General features: G+C 36.9%; 11 protein-coding genes across 11 annotated transcripts; 9 read left to right on the top strand and 2 right to left on the bottom strand.

Moving 5' to 3' along the window:
- Positions 1 to 274: 274 nt before the first annotated feature.
- Positions 275 to 1,905, top strand: NEPG_00442 (glucose-6-phosphate isomerase; the record flags this gene model as incomplete). Its single annotated transcript, XM_013202819.1, has 1 exon — positions 275 to 1,905. One exon carries the CDS (start codon positions 275 to 277, stop codon positions 1,895 to 1,897), a length of 1,623 nt encoding a protein of 540 aa, XP_013058273.1. The 3' UTR covers positions 1,898 to 1,905.
- A 315-nt stretch (positions 1,906 to 2,220) lies between these two features.
- NEPG_00441 (uncharacterized protein) lies at positions 2,221 to 2,922 on the top strand (the record flags this gene model as incomplete). Its single annotated transcript, XM_013202818.1, has 1 exon — positions 2,221 to 2,922. One exon carries the CDS (start codon positions 2,221 to 2,223, stop codon positions 2,920 to 2,922), a length of 702 nt encoding a protein of 233 aa, XP_013058272.1.
- A 131-nt stretch (positions 2,923 to 3,053) lies between these two features.
- NEPG_00440 (uncharacterized protein) lies at positions 3,054 to 4,068 on the bottom strand. Its single transcript, XM_013202817.1, has one exon. It carries the CDS (start codon positions 4,053 to 4,055, stop codon positions 3,063 to 3,065), a length of 993 nt encoding a protein of 330 aa, XP_013058271.1. The 5' UTR covers positions 4,056 to 4,068; the 3' UTR covers positions 3,054 to 3,062.
- A 97-nt stretch (positions 4,069 to 4,165) lies between these two features.
- NEPG_00439 (uncharacterized protein) lies at positions 4,166 to 4,681 on the top strand (the record flags this gene model as incomplete). The annotated part of the gene is made up of 1 exon (XM_013202816.1): positions 4,166 to 4,681. The coding sequence occupies one exon, from the start codon at positions 4,166 to 4,168 to the stop codon at positions 4,679 to 4,681; it is 516 nt and encodes a 171-aa protein (XP_013058270.1).
- Positions 4,682 to 4,759: 78 nt separating this feature from the next.
- NEPG_00438 (ribosomal protein S17) lies at positions 4,760 to 5,154 on the top strand (the record flags this gene model as incomplete). Its single annotated transcript, XM_013202815.1, has 1 exon — positions 4,760 to 5,154. One exon carries the CDS (start codon positions 4,760 to 4,762, stop codon positions 5,126 to 5,128), a length of 369 nt encoding a protein of 122 aa, XP_013058269.1. The 3' UTR covers positions 5,129 to 5,154.
- Positions 5,155 to 5,750: 596 nt separating this feature from the next.
- NEPG_00437 (glutaminyl-tRNA synthetase) lies at positions 5,751 to 8,036 on the bottom strand (the record flags this gene model as incomplete). Its single annotated transcript, XM_013202814.1, has 1 exon — positions 5,751 to 8,036. One exon carries the CDS (start codon positions 8,034 to 8,036, stop codon positions 5,844 to 5,846), a length of 2,193 nt encoding a protein of 730 aa, XP_013058268.1. The 3' UTR covers positions 5,751 to 5,843.
- Positions 8,037 to 8,063: 27 nt separating this feature from the next.
- Positions 8,064 to 9,020, top strand: NEPG_00436 (uncharacterized protein; the record flags this gene model as incomplete). Its single annotated transcript, XM_013202813.1, has 1 exon — positions 8,064 to 9,020. One exon carries the CDS (start codon positions 8,064 to 8,066, stop codon positions 9,018 to 9,020), a length of 957 nt encoding a protein of 318 aa, XP_013058267.1.
- NEPG_00435 (uncharacterized protein) lies at positions 8,975 to 9,718 on the top strand (the record flags this gene model as incomplete). Its single annotated transcript, XM_013202812.1, has 1 exon — positions 8,975 to 9,718. The coding sequence occupies one exon, from the start codon at positions 8,975 to 8,977 to the stop codon at positions 9,716 to 9,718; it is 744 nt and encodes a 247-aa protein (XP_013058266.1).
- A 569-nt stretch (positions 9,719 to 10,287) lies between these two features.
- NEPG_00434 (uncharacterized protein) lies at positions 10,288 to 11,364 on the top strand (the record flags this gene model as incomplete). Its single annotated transcript, XM_013202811.1, has 1 exon — positions 10,288 to 11,364. The coding sequence occupies one exon, from the start codon at positions 10,288 to 10,290 to the stop codon at positions 11,362 to 11,364; it is 1,077 nt and encodes a 358-aa protein (XP_013058265.1).
- A 308-nt stretch (positions 11,365 to 11,672) lies between these two features.
- NEPG_00433 (uncharacterized protein) lies at positions 11,673 to 12,512 on the top strand (the record flags this gene model as incomplete). The annotated part of the gene is made up of 1 exon (XM_013202810.1): positions 11,673 to 12,512. One exon carries the CDS (start codon positions 11,673 to 11,675, stop codon positions 12,510 to 12,512), a length of 840 nt encoding a protein of 279 aa, XP_013058264.1.
- Positions 12,513 to 12,520: 8 nt separating this feature from the next.
- On the top strand, positions 12,521 to 15,117 carry NEPG_00432 (uncharacterized protein; the record flags this gene model as incomplete). Its single annotated transcript, XM_013202809.1, has 1 exon — positions 12,521 to 15,117. One exon carries the CDS (start codon positions 12,521 to 12,523, stop codon positions 15,086 to 15,088), a length of 2,568 nt encoding a protein of 855 aa, XP_013058263.1. The 3' UTR covers positions 15,089 to 15,117.
- Between the last annotated feature and the right edge of the window lie 272 nt (positions 15,118 to 15,389).

Genomic DNA, 15,389 nt, shown 5'->3' with positions numbered 1-15,389 from the left:
TTAGAGGATAAGTGCAAAGCTCTCCAAATATGCATGTTTTTGTTTTTGGGTTTATATGCCTAGAAGATCCTGCATCGCTAGACATTAGAATGTGAAAAGGCCATCACTATATTTAGAATGGTCTATGGTGGAATGTTTCGGGCTATTGATTGGTTACTCCTCTGCAATTCTATTTATGGGTAGTAACTGATTGAAGGTGTGTCAGATGTAATTGGTAGAATCTAAAACAGTAATAGATTCGCTTACATATAAATAGTTTCTTCTTTTAGGTGGTATGAAGGAAATTAAATCCTTGTTCACAGACAATGCAAGGATTGCAAAGCTAGTAAAAATTATAGAAAGCAAAAATGAAAGCATTCTCATTGACTACTCTAAAACACACATTGATGACAGCGACTTCAAAAAGTGGCAGGAAAAGCTGGAGAAAATAGACATCGAAGGCAAGGTAAAGGAGATGTTCTCGGGTAAAAAAATAAACTATACAGAAGACAGACAGGTTCTTCATGTAAAGCTGCGCTCTGTCAATGTGATTCAAGCAATGCGCACAGGAACCACAGATGGCCTGGAAAAGGAAGAGAGAGAAATAGTTATGGAATTAGAGAAAATGCAGGTTATATGCAACAACTTTGAGAATGGCAGCATGAAGGGCGCCTCTGGAAAGACAATTAAGAATGTAATTGGAATAGGAATAGGGGGAAGTGATCTAGGGCCCCGCCTTCTTACATCTGCAATTCCACCTGCCTCTGCAAATGTAGGAAAGCAGTTTAGGTATGTTTCAAATGTAGACTCGCAAGAAATACATGCAGCTCTTATGGATATATCTCTAGAGGAGACTGTTTTTGTTGTAGTCTCAAAAACATTCACCACACAGGAAACGCTGGAAAATGCCAAAGTTGCTGTTTCCACTCTTATTTCTAGCTATCCATCTGGCCACACAGACAAAGAAATCATAAAATCTCACTTCTTGGCAGTGTCTGCTGCAAAGGACAAGGCAGTTTCCTTTGGAATTGAAGATTGCAATGTTCTGGATATGTGGGATTATGTAGGAGGGAGATATTCCCTCTGGAGTTGCGTTGGGCTTACCTCTGCAATGAGCATGGGCTTTGCTGCCTTTTTAGAGCTTTTGCAAGGTGCTTCTGAGATAGATACACACTTTTTAAACACTCCCATTACAGAGAATATTCCTATGCTGCATGCAATGGTGGAGTGCAAATACATAAATGAATACGGGTACGACAACAAGTGTATAGTCCCATACGACTACTATATGAAGCTCTTCCCAGCATACTTGCAACAGTGTGAAATGGAAAGCAATGGAAAGTCTGTTACAAAGGCCGGAGAGCGCCTTATCTCTGAAGATTTCACTGAAAAGGGGCCTGCCATGCAGACTGCACCTGTTATATGGGGGACTGTTGGTACAGACTCGCAGCACTCGTACTTCCAGCTGCTGCACCAGGGAACAGTCAGAACACTTTTAGAGTTTTTAGTCCCTATTAACCCACGAGTAGAAACAGAAAGAAAAAACACAGAGGGCAGCAAGGGAATGTCCACTGCGCACGATGTGCTTGTCTCCAACTGCCTAGCACAGTCTAGAGCACTTATGCTAGGAAAAGAGACAGAGGGCGATAGGTACTTCAGTGGAAACAGACCATCCATTACAATTATGTACAGCCATCTCACCTCGCACACACTTGGCATGCTGATTGCGCTGTACGAGCACAAGATATTTGTTCAAGGAAAAGTGTGGGACATTAACTCGTATGACCAGTTTGGTGTAGAGTTAGGAAAGGTATTAGCAAAAGAAATACTTGCTAAAGTAGAAAAAAAACAGCCTGCTTCAGAGTTTGACCCATCAACTGACGTTCTCTTAGCACACTATCAGCAGAAAAGAAAATAAAAATCTGAGCATGCAATGCAGTTTTTTCATATTACTTGATTCATCTTACTTTCAAATAGCCATATGCATATATAAAACTAGCCTTTCTTGCTCTTTCCTGCCTTTCCATTAAGATTCGGCTTCTTTGTTGGATAAATACAGCTATATTTTAATTTGCTGTGCATATCTAGCACCAATAGCCCCATTCATTTCGCTGTGCCGATGCATACAAACAGATTGTATTGGTGCGCGCATGTATTTTTTGTGGTGTATTATGTTTTTTCAGTTAGTTCATTTCTTTTCTGCTTTGAAAATATTATTTCTTTTATTTTTTTGGTCCCTGTATGAAACTTAGCATTGCAAATCCAGAAAGAACCACACAAAAGGTTATAGAAATAGAGCACAATGTAGAATCAGCATTATATGAGAAGAGAATTATGGATGTTATTGAGGGAGAGTTAATTGCCCCAGAGTGGTCCGGATTTTTGTTACAGTTAACCGGTGGAACCGACAAGCAAGGATTCCCAATGAAGCCCGGTGTCATGACTCCAGACAGAGTAAGATTACTTCTTAAAAAGGGAGACACTGGATTCAGATGCACTGACAACGGCCTCAGAAGAAGAAAGAGTGTAAGAGGTGATGTGGTCTCTGAGCACATTGGTGTGCTGAACTTGAAAGTAGTCAAGGAGGGCAGCCACGTATTCGAGGGATTCAATGACATTGTCAACCCACTGGCAAGAGGACCAAAGAGAGCCTCAAAGATCAGAAAACTATTTGGCCTTAGCAGCGATGTAATGAACTTGGAAGACTACGTCATTCCCCACACAAAGACAACCAAGAGTGGTGAGACTAAAGTCGTAAAGCCAAAGATCCAGAGGCTGATCACTGAGAAGCACATACAGAGATGGCAAGAAAGAATTGCTGCAAGAATTGAAAGACAGAAGCTTGGAAGAGAAAGAAAGGCCAAATACTTCGCAATGATGAAGGAGAAAGGATTACTTACCAGCAGAAGTGAAGGATTCAAAACTAAGAGAGCATCCGCATAATAAACTTAAGTTATCTTATTTCATATACTTGCCATATTTCTTCTAATGTCCTGCTCCTGCAGCAAACAAATGGCGCTAACAACACTTTCTTATTAACCATACATAACATTGCAGATAGTCTATACATGTCTGTAAATATTCTACTTTATTTCTCCCTCTTCTGTGTCACTTAATATCCTTCTTTCTTCTTCTAGGCGGGCATACTCCTTCTCTAGATTTATTTCTAGATGCACAGACTCTTCTGCTGCTCTGGAGCCTTTGAATGCCTCCGCGTAAAAGGCGTCTCTACAGCTTTTAAGCCCAACATCGCATGCTGTGCTATTTATTGTCTGGATAATCTCTTTTCTCCTCTTCTGCCTGCATTTGCTAAACACAGATTCAATAACAGAAATAGGCAGGCCGATTATGCTATCAATCTCTTTCTGAACTTCTGCGTGCCTGCCCTCTTTATATAATTTAGTGCCAGTGTCTTGCGGTATTCTGCACTCTAGTCTGGAGGCATCAATGGGGCTCTTTAGACCTTTTGTTACTGTGCAGTATATACTCAGCGGGTGCTTCTTTATATATCTTATTATTTTTTCATATTCTATTACTGGCACTATGTGTCTTGAGTGCATCATGTAATTATATTTGGGCAGATATTTTGATATACCCAGAAATTGCACTGTTCTGTATGCATATTCATCATTATTTAGCACCATGCCTACCCTCACCGCCTTTTCCACTAGTTCACCCACATGCGTGTCTATGCACTCCTTTTTTTCTTTTATTCTATTAGAAAGCTCTTCTATAATAGTGCTGCCTCCTATTTTATGGGAGCATTCTAGAATGGCCTCCTTTGAAATGCACTGCAGTATTTTATGGTCTGGAATGTACGCTCGATTGCTTAAGAGTGTGTCCAATACATACATAGATGTTTCTTTATCTAAGCTGTCTAAAACAGCCAATGAATCGGTTTGATTTAGAGCAATTGCTGAAACAGGAAGATTTTCACAAAATTCATAGTTGTAGATTGAATTTCCATGCTCCAATTTTGGCTTCTCCTTCAAAATATGCATGTGCTCTATGCCCACCCACCTATTTATGCTGCTGTCTTTTCTATAAACATTTCCTAGCGCATCTATATACTGCATTCTGCTTTTTACAATAATTGGTTGCCAAAACAAGAAAATTCAAGTAAGAATGGTGGATTGATTTTTCAAATCTGTAGATAATAGAGTGAAAGGAGAGTCAGGGGAAAGAAATGGAGGGCACAAGAAATGGCAGGGAGTATCGACAAGAGATTGAAAACACAACAAATGTAAGAAAAAGAAAAGCAGAAAAGCACGTGAATGAAGCATACTTAATCGATCCAGACTGCTCCAAACGATATGAAGAATGGAGAGAAGAGGACGACCAAAATATGCTGCCATTCAATATCCTGGCAAAATGCGCAGCAAAAGAGTTAAAACATTTAACCAAAAATAAGCCTAAGAAAGGATATAAGTCAGACGGAATGAGCACCATGTCTGAAAAAGACAGCGATATTGAGGATATAGAATTTCCTTACAGTATTTCTGGCGATAAAAAATTATATAGATGCACTTTTGAAGGGTGCGGAAAAGAATTCCCTTCCTTAAGTCGGATGAGAAGACATTACATAATTCACACCGGTGCTAAGCCTTTTAAATGTTTGAATGCAAAATGCACAAAATCATTTTCTAGAAGAGACAATATGATACAGCACTATAAAGGCCACTGTACACATACAAAAATGTAATTTCAATGGCATTTTTGTACAATAAATTACTTAACTTTCTATATAGTTTTAAATTTTTACACCCCAGTTAAAATTTAAATGGGAAGAGTCAGTTCAAAGCTTATAAAGAATGCATCCAAGCAATTTGTTGAGAAACATTACGGAAACCTCACCATTGATTTCTATGAGAACAGAGACGTACTTGACACAGCATCTGTCATCAAAGGAAAGAAAGTAAGAAACAAGATTGCTGGATATGCCACTAGACTTATGAAAAGAATAAGATATGAGAAGGTAAAGGGAGTGTCTATCAGAGCACAGGAAGAGGAAAGAGAAAGAAACGAGAACTACGTTCCATCCGAGAGTATCATTGATGTTGAAAGAATAGAAGTTGACAGCGTAACAATGGACATGATAAAGGAAATTGGACTAACAGGAAGTTTCTTTGTTCCATCACTCGAGGCATAAATAACCCAATAATAAAGAGTATACGAATATTTGTCTATTTTCACACTAAAGCACTAATAGTACAATTTCTGTCTAAATTACCTTCATCATCTCATAGAGAATGCTTTACGGCATTTGCACTGGAGTAACACAAGAGTATTCTACTGGATATAGTTTGCGTATACTATCGTTCTTCCTTAATAAACCCAGGAATGGCTTGCATATTATATCACTATGTACAATAGAAATTGCTACTCTTTTTATCCTTGGCTCTTTCCTGCCCTTTTCTCTGTTGGCTCTGCTCTGGTATATAACAAGAATTCCGGCTATTCAATATATTTAGCTGTTTTGGTATAGCTGCTCTTTTAGTGGCTTATTTAATTGTATACTAATTCTTGTCTAATAAAACTCTAAGAGCTTATTATATGCCTTGTCTGAATTGATTCTAAAAGTAAAATGTCTTTTATCTTTATGCAAATCTGCAAATATTTATTATATTGAATAAATACTGATCTAATAATAAAAATGATAAATTTTAGATTATACATATTTCTGTCTCTGATTTATACCAAATTATTTTATGCAATGTGTAATATATTCTGCATAGTATAGCAGATATTAAAAATATTTTAATTCTTTATTCATTTAGTTTAGTAATTCTTTCTTACTCTCTAGTAATATACAGAGGCGAAATTTGAATTATAATTTATCTTCAATTATAGAAATAAATAACAGATTATTCTAAAAGAGGAGAGGATTTGAGCCCCACCACCATTCTAAAGCGAAGATTCTGCTTGTCTTCTATCCTAACAAAGAACCCTATTCTTAAGAACTGCCAGTATACACCCACAGGGGATTTGGATATTTCCTGTGATACACGGGCTGTTGTATACTCCACTATTTCTTTATCCTGTACTATTTCTAATATGGCTGTGGGAGAATCTGTGCCAAGCCAGGGAATCACTGCATTGTGTGGATTCTCTGATTTCTCTAAGACTCGCTTCTCCTCATCCACCAGCGTAAGTGGACCAAGGTTCTTTAACAGAACAGTGTTCCCTCTCTGTATTCTGTAGAATGTGGATATAGGCTCGCCCTTTCTAAAGTCTTTCTGGTCTATTAGAATCGGCCCAGTGGGAGTAATAACTTTCAGTGGGCTCAGTATAGCAACTGACTTGGAGGAGAGTGAAAGGTCTTCTCTAATGATGTTCTCAAGATTGTGCATAGGAATTTCACTTGTTACTGTGGTTATTCCCAGTGACTCTACAAAGCGGCGAATGCTGTAAGCTGGCACTCCCTTACTGCGAAGTCCTTCCAGTGTGCTAAGCCTCGGGTCATCCCATCCTGTGAACTTTTTCTCATTTATTGCCTTTGTTATGTATCTCTTACTAAGAAGAGCGCCTGTTATGTTCAGCCTGGAGTACTCCCACTGCACAGGCCGGTATAAATCCAGTGCATCGCACAGCCAGTTGTAGCTCTCCCGAGAATTGATAAATTCTGTTGTGCAGAAAGAGTGGGTTATATCTTCGAATGAATCAGTCAAACAATGTGTAAAGTCATATGACGGATAAATAATCCACTTATCGCCTGTTCTTACATGGGGATGTTTTACTACTCTATACGCAATTAAGTCCCATAACTGTGGATTGTCACTCTCCATGTCCATTTTCATTCTTAGGACTGCCTCTCCTTCGTTGTAATGCCCCTCCTTCATTTTTTGGAAATGCTCTAGATTTTCCTCAATAGACCTGTCCCTCCATGGACTGATGATTTTTTCTTTTTCTGCTGCACTTTCTTCTATTTTGGTAGCCATAGTCTCTTTTCTTTTCTCAGCCACTTCCTCTCGGCTCAAATGACATACGTACGCCTTCCCTCTTTTAATTAAATCTAGCGCACACTCGTACAGCCTGTCAAAGTAGTCTGATGCATGCGTGATTGCGTCTGGCTTATACCCCATCCACTCAACCATCTCTTTTATTTTCTCGTAATACTTGGTCTTCTCTGCCTTTGGATTAGTGTCGTCATACCGCAAGGATATCCACCCATTGTAAAATTCCTTATACCCAAAATTTATGCTCATTGCCTTTGCATGCCCAATATGTAAATGACCATTTGGCTCTGGTGGGAAACGAACTCGAACCTGTCCCTTTGTTCTTTTAATGTGCTCTCTAAGAATATCATTATTTTTCTGATAGTTAGTAAATGGAGTGTGCATCGTTTGCATCTCTCCTTCAAGATATCTAGTCCATTTTCTGTCTTTACTACTGTGCAGATCCTTTGGAATTGTCAGCTGTTGATATTTTTTATTTATTAGTCTAGTGGGCGGCTGCACCTGGGTGGCCATTTCAAGCAATTCCTCAATCGCCTTTTCTGTCAATCCCTCGCCACTGGGCTCTATCTTCTTCTTGCTAAGGTCTTCTTTACTTTTAATCTCTAGTTTACTCATCAACTCAAGAATTGTTTTTGGTGCAACAAACTGCAGTCTTGGATGGTGCTTTAACTCTCTCAGCACCTTGGCCTTTGCCTCCCCCATATTCTCTTCAATCACTGCAGATGCAACCTCTTCCATCTCCACTAAGCTTGGCACGTTTTTCTTCATACGGTCTATAATCTCTTGGTTACTCATCTCTTCTGCGCCATTTTTAATGATACTATCTGCGTTTTTTATATCAACTTCTGTTTTTATTTCTGATATTTTAATCAGTTCTACATATTTGCCCGCTGCTTCTGCCGTTGGTGCTAGCTCAATAACCTTATATAATAGCTTTTTCTTTTCCGTTTCCAGCGCCCCTGGCTTCTCTACCTGCATTTCAATCTTTTCTATCACATTTCTGACTCTTTTGTTTTCCATCAGCTCCTGTGCCTTTGTCTCTTTTATTCCCAGCTGTGCTAAATAGTCTAGCGCCTTTTTCCTTTCTTCCTGTAAGCTCATTACAAAAATAAAATTTCAAATTTATTTATGCTTATTGAAGTCGATAAAGTCAAAATCCAGAGAAGAGGGCATCTCCCTGCGTGGCTTAGCACATTTCCAACACTATCCATAAGTATTAAATCTAATGAGCTGTCCTCTCCAGTAATTACAGTAAAAAACAGAAAAGAATGCAGAGTTGGGCTGGCATTTAAAGCAAACACGCCAAAGGATGAAATATATCTGGTTCTGAAGTTAGATAAAGAAACAATGTCTCTCCCCCTGGGGATTGATTCTATAACCACAACAGTTTCTTTTAAAAAGTACAAAGTGTCTATTTCGTTTAGAGCAATGGACACTGAATACTTTTCCATGCATGAAATGAATGGGCTGCGGCTTATAGCACCAAACCCGCACACTCCTATACCAAATATTAAAAAGTTCTCAACCTATCACAGTACAAAGAACAATTTGATCAAGAGAGTCCTATATAACGATTCTCCATACAAAGTTAACCCAAAAACATTTGAAACAACTGGGTATTCTCCAATTCTGCAGAACAATGCTATTTCAGAGGCACACAGATACACACTTTCTCTATTAGAAGATGGCATCACCACGCGATCTAAAGAAGATGAAGACTTTTTGAGAAATCTTCGTAGGCTCAGAAGCTCTCCAAAGATGTTTATTTCAATATTTTTCCATGTTTCATTAGAGGTGTCGCGTGACTCAATTTTATATTCCTTTTACAAGCTGTATGCCAATCCGTACTACAAAAAAGATTTATACAAAAGAATAACTGTTAAGTTTGTTGGTGAAATGGGAGAAGACCATGGCGCTCTGCGAAAAGAATTCTTTGAGCTTGCGGGAAATGAGCTTGTGCAGGACCGACGCTTTATTTTATCTGGTGGGCTATTTGATCTTGCCACAGTAGAGGAAATGACAGAGAAAATAGATCCTGAATGGAAGCTCTCAGTATATCTGACACTGAATTTTACGCCTTTGTAGGATTCTTTATTGGCCATGTGATCTTCCAGCAGGTTCAGATTAGTGTGCGCTTTTCAAGGACTTTATATATGGCATTGCTTAAAAAGAAGGGAACATCTAATGATATAGCCAATGAAACACTTAAAACTAGCTTAGACTGGATAAAAAACAACTCAGTTGATCAGATGGAATTTGTATTAAAATCTGGGAAAAAAGTAACAGATGCAAACAAGGAAGAGTTCATTGAAGAGTTTATATACGAAGAAACCTACGGGAAAAGGGTGGGGTACCCTGCCATGGCCCAAGGATTTTCTAAAGCGGTTTCTGATGACATATACAATTTCCAGCCTCACCAGCTAGAGCGCCTCTTGTCCGGTGTTGACCATATTTCTATCAAACACCTAAAAACACTTGCAATATACCGAGAGTGTACATTCCAGACAGAGGAAGTAATGAATTTCTGGCATATTCTAGAAAACTCTAATGAAGAGTTCAGGAGAAATGTGCTTCGATTTATAACTGGATCTTCCTCTCTTCAGAGTATTCCAGGATCTCATTCCGAGTGTATAATAATTACACAAATGAATATACAGGGGTTCCTTCCCACTGCAAACACTTGCTTTAGAAGAATTGTTCTTTATAAGTACAAATCCTACAGCGAGTTAAAAAATAAGCTAGAACGAGCCGTCAAAGAAAATGGTGGATTTCATTTTATATAAAGTGGGTTTTATATTGTACTTCTCGTGGTTTACTTGTAGCTTTAATTTTCTATGATCTTTATTGTTTTTCTATTTATAGTACACTTGCTGCTTTATTAAATCTGAGAATACTCAGAGCACATAATACTCGAATAAAACATGCATGCGCATAACAGTATGCATAGAAAAGATAAAGATAAAAGGCGAGCCAAAAGATGAAAAAGAATGAATAATAAGATGTAAATAGGCAGGGCTGTTAGTCATATGTTAATACTCAATTGAGAATTGAATTACTTTTTATGGAATATGAAATAGCTCAAGTATTATTCATTATTTGACTATATTAAAATGAAAAATAGCAATTTTTACTCTAATTTATATTACTTATACTAGAAAGCTCTTTAATATAAAAGAAGTTTTGTTATAATAGAAGAAAATGTATAAACCCACATTAAAATAATTAACTTAAAGTATACGTATGTGCTCTTCCTTATTCTTTTATCTGCCACTGCCAGATTTACATACAAAATAATGCGTGTGTTTTCAACAAAAATTACCATGGTCTTATTTACTTGCTTGTTTATGTTTATATGGATATTGTAAAAAGGGAAGAGGCCATTCCGATGAATATGCGATATTTGATTCTGCTGGCATCTTTTCTAACCCTTCCAGTATTTGTTGCAGAGCAAAGGTTGCTTAAAGAAAAGTACATCCTTTGCTCTTTCGTTGGGTATATGATTGGACCGTATCTTGCTCTAGTGCCTATAAGTTACAAGATTCGCTTTATGATAGGCAGCGCATGTTCAATGGCTCCGTACTTTTTTTCGTTTATTCCCACAATTCAGGCATTTCTTCTTGGCCTAATTGTTTCATACTATCGCCTGGTTGTTGATCTTTTTTGTCTGTCCCTGTGTGTAAAAACTAAGAAGAAACGAGTTGTTATTTTATCAAATGTTATTGCTGGATGGATGTCCTTTCTTGCTTTCTTTTCTTTTCGATTCTGGCCGCTTGCCGCCTCTACGCTGTGCACGCCTTTTGTTACAATTGTGTGTGCTTGCTTTGGCACATTTATTTCCTACAGGTTTATTATAGAAACGCCCGAGGAAATATTTAAACGATACACGGAAGCAGAGCAAAAAAGTGATGCATATGAAGACTTATATAGATGCATAGTTCACATTAATGGGGCAGAAGAGCTAAACATTGACGAGTTTAGAGAGGACTACAGATCATTCCTAAATGAGAAGACGCAGATAGAAACCAATGGCACACTTAGGGAAAGAGTTACAGCAATTGCTCTGTCTATTAATGTTTCATTTATTTACATTGCCTTTCAAAGAGCTGCTGGTATTGAAAATAAGTTTGGATTGTATAGACTGTTTTTGGGGTGCATGCAACTAATCTCCTGGAGTCTAAAATATACATATGAATCGGGAAGCATTTATGTTAGTTTGATTCCCCCGTTTTCACTGTTTTTTGTATGCATCAGTACAAACAACAATGAAGATATGCTTCTTGCCTTTATTATGTTATTTGGAACAGGGTTTGTGCGCAGTATACCTCCCTCTCATACGCTTACATATGTTGAAATGGCGCTTTCTCGCAGCACGCAGTATATATTTGTGACCATTGTTTTTTTGGTGCTTGTTTTTTTCTTCTTAAACTAATAATTCTACACTCTTCTCTAATAAATTTTTGGGTGTTTTATAGAGGTTCTGTTGTTTTCTGTTTGTGTGTAGATAAATTAACTGTAGCAATAATGTTTTTGTATTATTTGAAGATATTTGATTGTGTTTGTGTGTTTTGTTTAAATATGTGCTTGGGCGTGGTTGTAAAAAAATTATAAAGCTTCAATTTTTCTGAATTTATTTCTATTATGTACAGATTTATTTTTATAGAAAAATAGTAATTTGTAAAATTAGTTTATTATTTGTTATTATATATAAATACACAAAAATATACACACAACAAACAGATGAGCTCAATTGTAGACATGACTCACATATGTAGTCAGGTATCTCTTCCAGCATGTACAATTTTATTCCGTAACACCGTGCACGCCAAATACCCAACGCGGGCAGTCTCTATGCTAGGAATAAACATATACTCTGTATACACAATAGCAGCAATAACACTTAACATTATACTAACTGTGGTTTTACTCAAAAGAACAAAAGTAAAGTACTCATTTCCTGCAAGAAAAGAAATGCTTATATTTTTAAGAGTATATCTTGGATCTCTAATATTTGACTTAGTTCTTGCGTCTGGGCTGATAAAGTCTTCCTGGTATATACTATATTCAGCAATAGTAAGTTTTCAGGCGGCATGCACTATGACTTGCTTTATTTCTGCGATGTGCACAGGCCTGGTTTGGATGCTTCCAAACAGAGTGGCTAGTTCCTGCTCTAAAATTGCAGCCTTTTTCGCCATGTGCTCTCTTACATTTGGCTTTTTTGGATCGCTTTTATCTATAACTTCTAGACTTGGGGCAGGTTTATTTGCTCTATTATATCTGATTCCTTTCTTTTTCTCAGCGCTATTCATGTTTACACAGCTGGCAAAGCTGAAGATTTTGAATGCTGAAGTATGGAGCTACGCATCCCTGCTTTTAATAATTGGTTTGATGACTGCCATTGCAATTACCCCAATGATACTAGGAAAGTTTGTTGTTCTTTTATCAGATCGGTATTTAGATGGAATTTTCCTAATGCATGTAACTGCCATGTGTGTGGTTATAAAGGTATACGACCTATGGGCACTGGATGATGAGCAGGAAATTGAGTGCGTTAATACAGTGAAACTAATGAATAAATAAATTTTTGTATGAAGAAGAAGAGTACCCGCACCAATTCGCGCGCATTTACAGCTCTTTTTCGGTTTTCAGAGTCAATAGGAATAGTGCACAACAATTATGATTATGAATTTATTTCTAGCTTGAGCTTTACACCACAGGAGAAAACTTGTATAATTTCTGCAATGAAAGAACTAGAGAACCAGGACACAGCATACTCAACAGTACATAAATTTATAATATATTTTGATAAAAAGAGAGTTCGGGAATTGAAAAACTTGACGAAAACCCATCCAGAAGATGTTCTTGTAATAATTAAGGCACTTTTAGAGAAGCCAAGTCAGAGTTGGGCATTTCTTCTCAGTAAGGCATTTAACTGGGCTGCATGCAGTGTAAAACAGGCACAGCCGCATATAACTTTAATTATAGAAGTAGGCCAGCTGCTTGAACACCGGTTAGAAATAGAAATACGTGAATCTATAGAAAAATCTACTATTTCAAGGTTTACACACACACTTATTATAGGTGCAATCAAATCGCTTGTAGATGACACAAAATATACAAAATATCTGTCGGATCTTCTTTCTTCTGTTTATACATCTATTGAAGGAAAAGAATATTTTTCTTCTTTAGTCCATGTAAACTCTGAACCATGTATTCTTCTTTATATCCACACGGTTCATGCTCTTTTTAAAAAGAGTATATTTCATAGACTGAATTCATCAAGCGCACTGCCTATTCATGCATTCGAAAAGATCATTACACAACAGTCTAACAGAATATTGGCGAAAAAGACACAAAAATCGCCGAATGCGGTAGAAAAGAACGAATCTCCCGCAGAAGCTTCTAATAGAACCAAATCTTCCAGAGTACTAACAAGTTTCTTGCATTTCTTAGAAGTCGCATTTAAGTCTAACTGGCTTTCACCAGTTCATATAAAGGCAATCAGCGAACTTCTATATAATTTATTTATAAAAAGCAACAACCCACGTGTACTTGGGGCTTTATCATATACATTGGAGTTTTTAGAGGAAGGGAAGTCTATAACTCTTATAAATATGGCCATGGTGCATATTTCTTCTCTTTTAGAAAAGAATAACAAAGATTCTTTAAAGAATAGAGAATATCTCATTATTTTACATAATATTTCTACAGAACATAATATACAGATGATAGGAATGCCTGGTATATATAAAATACTAGAAATGCAAAACATACCTAGGCATATAACTATATCTGTAATAAGTAGGGCAGTGAAGAATCCACACATTCTACCCTTTTTATTTAAGGAGATTATAAATATGTCTGTCCATGCACCTGTGATTATTCAGGCACTATATCAGGCAAAAGTACAGGTTCCATCTGGCATACTACAGCAATACACATCAATACTCCAAGACAAGAATGCATATAAATGGATTGGAGCAGAAGAGTATTCAAATTGCATAATAGACGTATTGCCAAATGATAAAAAAGAATTAATTTCTTATACACTACTTAAATGGGCGGTTACAGAGATCACTAAGCAAGAAGGGCATAACTATCTTTGCAGCCTGATTACTAGCTGTTCGCAGTATGTAACTGATTACTCTGCCTTGAAGCAGTCTTTTTGCTCTCTTTATACGCAGCTTGAACAGTCAGTAAGCTGCCCCGCGATTTTCACTGCGTGTAAGGCCATTCTACATAAAGCTCTATGCATAGACCAAGAGTTTATAAACAGTTCAATTTTTGCCAAAGCCGTATATAGACTTCCAATTTGGATAAACGAAGCGCATTCTTCTGCTTTGCCTAATATATATAAGCTAGCACTGACAATGCACGGATATTCTCGTGGGTGGAAGGCCTGGGACACAGTTCTATTTTCTATGCTAAAGAGACACTCAACATATGCGTATAACAAACATACAGAAGAATTCCTTCTTATAAAAGCTCTCTGTCATTACAGAAACATCGAAAGATCAATTAAAATAATAGACAGATATGTAGATAACCCGAAAATGGCAAAATATAATGCCATAGCTATCTATGCCTTTAGTGCTGGTGGCTATACAAAAGATGTTTTTGTATATCTTAATAGCAAGTATCACCATACACAAAACCTAGAAAATAGAGCAGCAATACTTAAGTTACTTATTCTAATACTAAAGGCGTCTACTAAGGCCAAGCACTCTTATAGTGAGTATCTTCCATTCTTTACTGCGCTTATTGAAGAGAGTTTAAAGTCCTCTAATATTTGGGTTATAAAAGGCGCATTGTCCATGTCTAACTATCTCATTCAAAACTGCTATGGTTCTACTGATGGTTATAAGCTATGTGTCCACATTCTTAATAGAATATTCCCGCTTGTTCTTAATAAACCAATTGAGAAAGAGGTTCTTGCAGTTATTACTACCGCTACAAGAACTCTGACAATTGAATTCACCTCATCATATTTAAACCAAGGCCTTTCTCACCCAGATAAAAGAGTAAGAACAGCATATAGAAAAATATACATACATATAAACCAAACAATCATGCCCGAGTATTCACCGGGTGCTCCAAATCCTCTTGAGATAACATCATTTCTATACGAACAGCCGATAATAAGAAAGAAGCAATAATATTCAAAAAAATAAACCTAATACAGACATTTTTATATCAAAAGGTCAATTCTTATTTTAAATTTAAGATATTTCTAGATTAATTAGATACTATACCAATTTGTCTTAATTATATCACAATCTGCTCAATATTATGGTATAGATATAATGGACTATACAATTGTGTAAAATTTATATAATCGTATATTAAAAGCATTGAAAACATATAATGCATCCTAATTCAATATGCATTATTGTTATACGTATCTTTCTGGCATATTTTATCTTTGAATGCTCTGTTTATTTGTTCTATACTGTTTTC

Source organism: Nematocida parisii (genome assembly GCF_000250985.1).
Source record: "Nematocida parisii ERTm1 unplaced genomic scaffold supercont1.1, whole genome shotgun sequence".
Lineage (NCBI taxonomy): Eukaryota > Fungi > Microsporidia > Nematocida > Nematocida parisii.
The sequence above is the reverse complement of the archived record's forward strand: the minus strand, read 5'-3'. Positions and strand labels throughout refer to the sequence as shown.

Coding starts and splice junctions, on each gene's coding strand:
- NEPG_00440 (XM_013202817.1), bottom strand. CDS start 4,055: ATGCAGTATATAGATGCGCTAGGAAATGTTTATAGAAAAGACAGCAGC.